This window comes from Arachis ipaensis, chromosome B07, assembly GCF_000816755.2.
Source record: "Arachis ipaensis cultivar K30076 chromosome B07, Araip1.1, whole genome shotgun sequence".
NCBI classification, from domain to species: Eukaryota; Viridiplantae; Streptophyta; class Magnoliopsida; order Fabales; family Fabaceae; genus Arachis; species Arachis ipaensis.
The window spans coordinates 93,212,056-93,219,554 of NC_029791.2; the positions used below are offsets into that span (position 1 = coordinate 93,212,056).

A 7,499-nucleotide genomic window follows, 5' to 3' on the forward strand; every position below is an offset into this window, starting at 1 on the left:
TTTTCTGTAATTTCTGGTGCATGGCCTCTGTCACGCGGTCACTTCAATCATGCGTCCGCGTCACATGCGTTTCGCTCAAGGCGCGCGATCGCGTCAATCACGCGGTCGCGTCACTACCATTTCGCGCTGCAGGCGGTCGCGTCGTCCATGCGATCGCGTCACTGCCAGTTTCTTCAAAAACTCCGTTTTGTGCTTTCCTTCCATTTTTGTATGTTCCCTTTCCATCCTTTAAGTCATTCCTACCGTAGAAGATCTGAAACTACTCAACACACGAATCACGGCATCGAATGGAAGTAAAGGGTAATTAAAATAATTACTTTTAAAGCATAGGAAACATGTTTTTCACATACATCACATAATAAGGAAGGGAAGGTAAAACCATGCAATTAACATGAATAAGTGAGTGAAGGATTGAATAAATCACTTAAATTATGCACAAAATATATCATAAAATATGAGTTTATCAATGAGCCTTTAGTTGGTTTTCTAGAGAGAGAAGCTCCCTCTTCTCTCTAGAATTAGGTTAGGATTAGGTTAGATGGTCTTAGATCCATGTTTAATTACTTGATCTCATCTTATTTCTTTTATAATTTCTCAATTCTACATCTTGATTCTCTTATTTGTGATGCTAATTTCTCATTTTACTATCTTTTGTGATGATGAACTCATATTGGATTTGGTTTACATTTAATGCAATTTGATGTTAATGTTTCTTTTATTGATGAATTGAGTTATGATGTTACATTTCTTGTAATTAGTAGTTGGTAGATTTTATTATTCTTGCAATTTATGATGTTTGCTTCTATTGCACTCTATGTGTTTGATGAAATGTTCTCCTTAGTTTTTGAGTAGTTTTGTCAACTTTTGGTTTAAGCTAAGGGAATTGGGTAAATTTGAGTTATTGGGTAAAATGGAATTGGTGATTTGAGAACCCTTGGTGATCAATTTGACACTCATTGACGCTAACCCACTACTAAGTTAATTAGTAGGTAGGTTGGGACTTACGGGTTAATGTGATCAAACCTATTTGACGTACTTCAAAGCTTAGGAGTAAATGTTACGTACTTAAAGTTTTGGGAAGTAGACTTAATAGGTTGGCCTCTCATGATTATCAATATTTGGTTTGTTGACAAGGTTGATGACCTCAATTACCTAAGTCTTAGCCAAGAGTTCTTTATCTTGTTTTCTTTACTTGCTTGCCTAATTTACTTTTCTTGCCCTCTTATGAACCAAAATCCCCCCTTACCCCTTTATAGTCAATAATTGAGCATTCCATTGTTTCCTAGGGAGACGACTCGGAGTCCAAATACTTCGGTAAACTTTCATTGGGGTTCATTATTCGTGACACAAAACCACAAATTTTTTATTGGGAGGATTATTTGTTGGTGTAGAACTATACATGCAACGAGAATTCATTTTATGTGAAATTCTATACCGACACGACAAAATTTCAATCATTCAAAATGGCGCCGTTGCCGGGGAACACAATGGTGCTATGTTATTGGCTATTGTATATATTGTGAATAGCTTGAATTTTGGGTTGTTTGCTCGTTTTTGCTAGTCTAGGATTTTATTTTCTTTGTTTCTTATTAATCTTTGTTTTTATTTTCTCTTTCACTATGAATTCTCATCCTTTTGGCTATGAGTGTAGTTCAAACTATGTTGTAGGAAATGAAAGCTCCAATGAGGATATACATCAAGGATTTAGAAATCAAGGATGGGAGGAACCCCAAGCTTATGAACAACCTTCATGGTAACAACCTCCTCTGGACTCTTATGGGTATAATCCTGATCCTAATGTGTATCAAGCCAATGTGTGTGATAATCCCCATTGTGGTTGTCAACCACAATCGTCATATGCATATGATCCCATTCCTCAATATAGCCATACACCATACTCACATGCCTCACACCACCATTCAACACCATATGACCATAATCAATACCCACCATATCAACCACTGTATGAACCACATCTAGAACAACCACCATCCCAATACCAATACTCCCAAGAACCATAAATTCCACATACACTACCTCAAGAATTTCACCAATATGAACCACCTTCCAACATCAACAATCTTCCCTCAAACACTGAACCGTATCTTCCACCACCACCTCCTGACGAAACCTTCATATTAGAACTGAGAAACCTTGAATCTCGTATCTTAAGGCGACAAGAGGAGGATGAAACTAAGTTTAAGGAGCTAAGAGCAAGGATAGCTAGCATGGTAGAAGTCGTGAATCACCTAACATCCCACCTAAGCTCATGCACCATAAGTAACCCCATTGTTAATTGTGAGAAACAATCAAGGAGCTTAGTGAGGGAATGAACTTGAAGCTCCATGGTGAGGAAGAAGAGTTGAAGCAAGAAGTGCAACAAGAGGAGAAGGTAGAGATTAGCAAACAAAAGGAAGTAGTGGGTGGATGTCTAGGATATGTTGAGCACATAAAGGAATCTCAAGTTGAAAAGCCCTCCTGCACAGAGTATGGAAGAGATGTTAAAGAGGAGAGTAAAGTTGCGAAAGTAAACGGAGAGTTGAAGGAAATTGATCAGGAAGTGGATTCCATCACTAGTGATTTTTTGCCCACATTGACCAATTACCATGACGATCTTGTTGAGCCTTCTCCCAGTGGACTAGAAAGCAAGGATGAGGAAGATGTGCAACCTCCAAGACCTATTGTAAGTGAAGGACCGGAAGAAGTGCTCCAAGCAACAAGCCCTCCTATCTATGATAATCCCGCACCAACATATGATCCTTTCGAGTTTGAAGAATCCTTTCCCACAATGCTTAAACTTGATGATGAGGTAGAATTCACTAGACCTCCTATCTATGATGAGAGTGATGGGGAAGAGATAGAAGAAATTGGTGAAGAAGAATGTGAACTTAAGGAAGCTTAGCAAGAGGAGAAACTTGAAAAACCTTGCCCAGTGGTGGAAACCTCTAGAAGAGGATGGACGGGAGTAGAGCATGCTTTATCAAGATCTTTGGGAACTCCTTCACCTTGTTCACCATCCAATCCTTCACTTGAGTGGGTAAAACTTCTAACTCTCAGCTTTATTGTCCCACTTGAGTATGGTTTGCTTGAAACAGATGGCCAACTTAGGGCGCTTTGTGGAATTAACCAAAAGTGGAGGATGTTTAGTGGTTGGCGTTCTAAATCTAGACTCATTATGGTTGGAAGCTCAAAATTGAAGAGCATGGATTGGTGTAATGCTCAATTAAATGGGTCTAGGAGGATAGTTTGGTGCTTTCATGAGAATTCTGCTTTCTCCTCACCCAGACGGAATCAAGTCGATCAACTAGAAGATGGGTGTGAATACGAAGTATGGGATCCTGGATCACATCATAGCAACCAATTTTGAGAGCTCATATTTTGGAGAGAACCTCACTAAAGCTTGGTGAAGAAGGTTGGAACATCTGACAACTGATTGAAGGACAAGCACTCTTGGAGGTTCAATGATGGATACAAGCACAAGCCACCTTGACAAGAAACCTCCCAATTGTCCAACTTAAGGACTTAAACTAAAAGTGCTTGGTGGGAGACACCCCACCATGGTAAACTCTTTCCATTCTCTTGTAGATATAATGAATGAATGAATTGGGTTCCATTGCACATAAATTCTTTACTTCTTAGTACATTTTGCTTTGTTTGCTAAGATGTTTATACAATCTATGCTTTAATTAGAGATGTTTCTTTGAATTTGAATTTTTACTTGGATTGCAAGTTTCCTCAATTTGTTTGAAAAATCTCCAATATTTCAAAATGTGCTTAATTTTGCATCTTAGCTGGTTTTAGAGTCTTAGAGGAGATTAGGAGGATATTGATTTCTTTTTGATGCTCATAAAAAAATTTTTTTTGAACAAGCGCATAGTGCGCGCGCAGGTCGGCTGCGCATTTTAGCTTTCTGGGCCAAGGACCAGAGAGTTGTACCACTTTTGGGCTAACTCTGTGCCTCGACCCATGTGGACGCACGCTATACGCGTCCACACCCCTTCGTGCTTCTTCACCCACACGTTGGCGCACGTGGCTTCTCCGCGCCCATTTTATAAGCTCAAGCCATCCACGCGAATGCGTACAGCACGCGCGCGCGTCGATGCCTTTTAGCATCACCCTGGCCAAAGGACCCGAGAGTTGTGCCAACTTTGGGCCCCTATTGTGCCTCTAGCCTAGCTTACCTGTGCGGACGCACACTGTACGCATCCGCGCCCATCACCAATTTTTCCATCTACGCGCAAGTGCATTTGGCACTTCTGCGCCAATCCTTAATTGCCTCCACCCACGCGGACGCACACGGTGTGCACATGCGTGGATTTAAAAATCCCATTTAACCAGGGACGCGAAACCCCAGCACATTCGTGCATCAACCCTCACCTCCAACGTTCTATTTCTCCCTCTCCCTCCATTGCCAACCACCACCCTTGCAACCACCAACCATCCTCTGGCGAGCATCCCAGCACACACCACCGCCGCCATCGCCGCACGCCCCCCTTCTTCCTGGATCTCTCTCTCTTTCACTCAACCCTCTCTTCTCTGTTCTCTCTCACAGCGTCTCCGCAGCCAGCCACTGCCCACTACTGCGAGCTCTGCTGCGCCGCCACCACTCCTGGGAAGTATCTCCACCTCGCTGCTTCGCGCCTTTCCTTTCCCAATTTCTCTCACTCCCTACTTCTGCATTCCAGGTCCACACCCTTCTCCCCTGTTTTTTTCCATTTCTTTACTTCTGTTTGTTAGTAAATTTTTGTCAATTTAGTTTAGTTAGATTATTTTAGTTAGTTTAGTGTAATTAGGTGGTTAGCGAATCTGGGCTGGGTAGTGGATTTAGGTTTGTTTGAATTTTTGATGCTGTGTGCAATTGCTGTGTTTTATTGCTTTGCTTGTGCTGTATGTTTGGCTTGCCTAATGCTGCTGCATACTATTTTAATGCTGCTTTGTGCTTGAAGTGTTGGAATTCAGATTACTTGCTTATTGAATGATTCATTGTTGCTGGGGTGATTCTGTTTTTCTCGATTTCAAATTGAATTGTCGACTGCTCCACTTCAATTTTCCATTTTATTCTTGTTTCAAGACCCTTGTTATTGCTGAATTCCTATTTTACTTTGTTCTTGATGCTGTTCTGGTACTGTGCTGAAGACAATTTCTCTGTGCATTGTGTAAGGAAATAAGGCTTTTGTAGCATGCTGGTCTAGTTTAAATTATTTTCTCTTTCTTCACTTCATGAATATGCTTTACTTTGAGTGCTTCATATCTGTTTGGCTATCTGCTTAAATTGTATCATCTCTATTTTTTAGGATGTCAGACAAAGGAAAGGCTATAGCCACTACTTCCAAAAAGAGAAAGCGCTCTAAGACCTCTACCCTTCACCTTATGCAAACTATGCTAAGAATCCACTTAATGAAGAGGATAAGGAAAATCAGCTGCTGCAACCCATTGACCCAATCAAATTCCCAAACCTCTACTACGAGCTCCATTTCTCTAACTTCCGGAAGAAGAATATAAACATTGAGAAGAAACTGCTCCTTCCCAATGATGTGAGGCGTGCCATTAACACCCGCATTCTAGAGTTAGAATTGGACTTTGTTGACAGAGATTTGGGGAGGGTGAACACTTCATGGGTGAGAGAATTTTATTGCAACTTCTTCTGAGCCACTCTTGATTCAGTTCAGCTGCGGGGTAAAAAGATTATGATCACTGAGGCTGCTATTGGGGATGCACTTCTTTGCCACCATTGTCCTGACGACACCTGTGCTTATAAGTAGGCAGAGATAGCCATCCACTGCATGACATTTGATTATGAGGCGCTTAAGCGCGTGATTGCTACACCTGACGCCCCCTGGGTGATGGATTCTGGGAACAAGAAACCCAAGGGGATGCGTTTCATATATGACTACCATGAACGCTGTAGCTGAGGCAGTGCGTGAGGCTGTAGTAGCAGTGGCTAGGGTTATTGAACGTCTTGGGGTGAGAAACGGGAATGAGAATGAACATGGAGAAGATAGTGGGAATGATGAGAATAACTTGGGGCATCTTGAAAGACCTATGACCCTTGCGACTTTTCTGAAGGTTAAACCGCCTAAGTTTAAAGGTACACTCATTGCGACTGATGCTGACAACTGGTTTCGAGCTATTGAACGATCACTGCGAGCGCAGCATGTTCTGGAAGGCCAACACGTGGAGTTTGCTACTTATATGCTGGAAGGAGAAGCTGAGCATTGGTGGCAGGGGATACAGCGACTGTTACAACAAGATGAAGGCGATATTCCTTGGAATACTTTTAAGGATGAATTTTATAAGAAGTATTTTCCGAGGGCAGCTCGTGACGCTAAGGAGATGGAACTTATGCAGCTGAAACTGGGTAACACAACTGTTGCAGAATATGCCCGTAAGTTTGATGACTTGTGCCGTTTCTCCAAGATCTGCCAAGGGAATCCTGCTGACTTTGAAGAATGGAAGTGTTTGAAGTTCGAAGGGGGCCTTCGTGGGGATCTGATGAGTTCAGTAGTTCTATTAGAGATAAGAAATTTTGCTGAACTGGTGAATAAAAGTAAACTAGTGGAAGAATGTTCAAAAAAGGTGGCGATAGCTCGAGCAGATCGTAAGGAAACCTCAGGAAGAGACTTTATTCAAGATCTAGCCCCTCAAGGTCGTAACTTTAAGTTCAGTGGTCAGTTCCATCGCCAAAATAGGAATCAACGAAATGGTAACTTTCTCATTCGTAACAATGGCAAATACGACAACAATAATCTGGGAGAAGAAGAAGGAGGTCAACCTCAGGAAATTCAGGATATTTCAGTATGCTCAAGGTGTGGGAAAGATCATGGTAACATACCATGTCAGTATGGGACAAACCATTGTTATGCTTACGGAGAACCTGGACACATAGCTAGGATTTGCCCAAGGAGGTTTGTTCGAGAACCAGCAAGGCCAAAACAACAAGGAAGGATTTTTACCGTAACTGCTGGCAACATAAATGCATATAATTCTTCCACTCGAGGTGAGTACCACACTATGGTTTTTCTAGATAATACTGTAACTTCTTATGCGCATGTTAAATTTTGAGGGCAAAATTTTCTTTTAGGAGGGTAGAATGTAACAACCCCGATTTTCGAGTACGCGAGATTTTTTCTGAAAGTATGAATTTCTCCGGAAGATCAGTAAGGGAAAAACCTCTGATATATCATCAAGTATCTCAATCCTCGTTGTCATTATTTCATCTTTAAGTTAGAACCTTTTCCGAGACAAGCTCGATAACGCGGTCGCGAAGAACCTAGTTTTTGAACCGTATCGGTTAGGAGTTTTGATTCGGTTTTTTGTAAATAGTCTCAGTTTGACAAACCGGACTCGATTCATGAGAAAAGAGAGATAATAGGATAATACCATCATTATATGAGTATTAGAAGCCTCTTGAATGATATTATAAGGTTACCTGATCAGTTTTAGTTAAAAATAGAAAACCGGTTTAACCAGGTTCACAATTTACTGGTGCAGCTTAGCAC

At 41.4% G+C, this 7,499-nt stretch overlaps 2 protein-coding genes across 2 annotated transcripts in view; both read left to right on the forward strand.

Annotated features, from left to right (window-relative positions):
• Positions 1-5,762, forward strand: part of LOC107607404 — a 29,467-nt gene extending 23,705 nt beyond the window's left edge. The window contains exon 3 of the mRNA XM_016309367.1: positions 5,665-5,762. Within this exon, the coding sequence (XP_016164853.1) occupies positions 5,665-5,762 (98 nt within the window). The remainder of the gene's footprint in view (positions 1-5,664) is intronic.
• LOC107607403 lies at positions 5,896-7,062 on the forward strand. The gene is made up of 3 exons (XM_016309366.1): positions 5,896-5,964; positions 6,067-6,156; positions 6,226-7,062. Exons 1-3 carry the CDS (start codon positions 5,896-5,898, stop codon positions 7,060-7,062), a joined length of 996 nt encoding a protein of 331 aa, XP_016164852.1.

Excerpts from the sequence above, each read along its gene's own strand:
- LOC107607403 (XM_016309366.1), top strand. The coding sequence starts at position 5,896 with ATGAACGCTGTAGCTGAGGCAGTGCGTGAGGCTGTAGTAGCAGTGGCT. Across the intron at positions 5,965-6,066 it reads GGGTTATTGAACGTCTTGGG|GTTAAACCGCCTAAGTTTAA; the intron begins GTGAGAAACGGG and ends ACTTTTCTGAAG. Across the intron at positions 6,157-6,225 it reads GATCACTGCGAGCGCAGCAT|GGGATACAGCGACTGTTACA; the intron begins GTTCTGGAAGGC and ends CATTGGTGGCAG.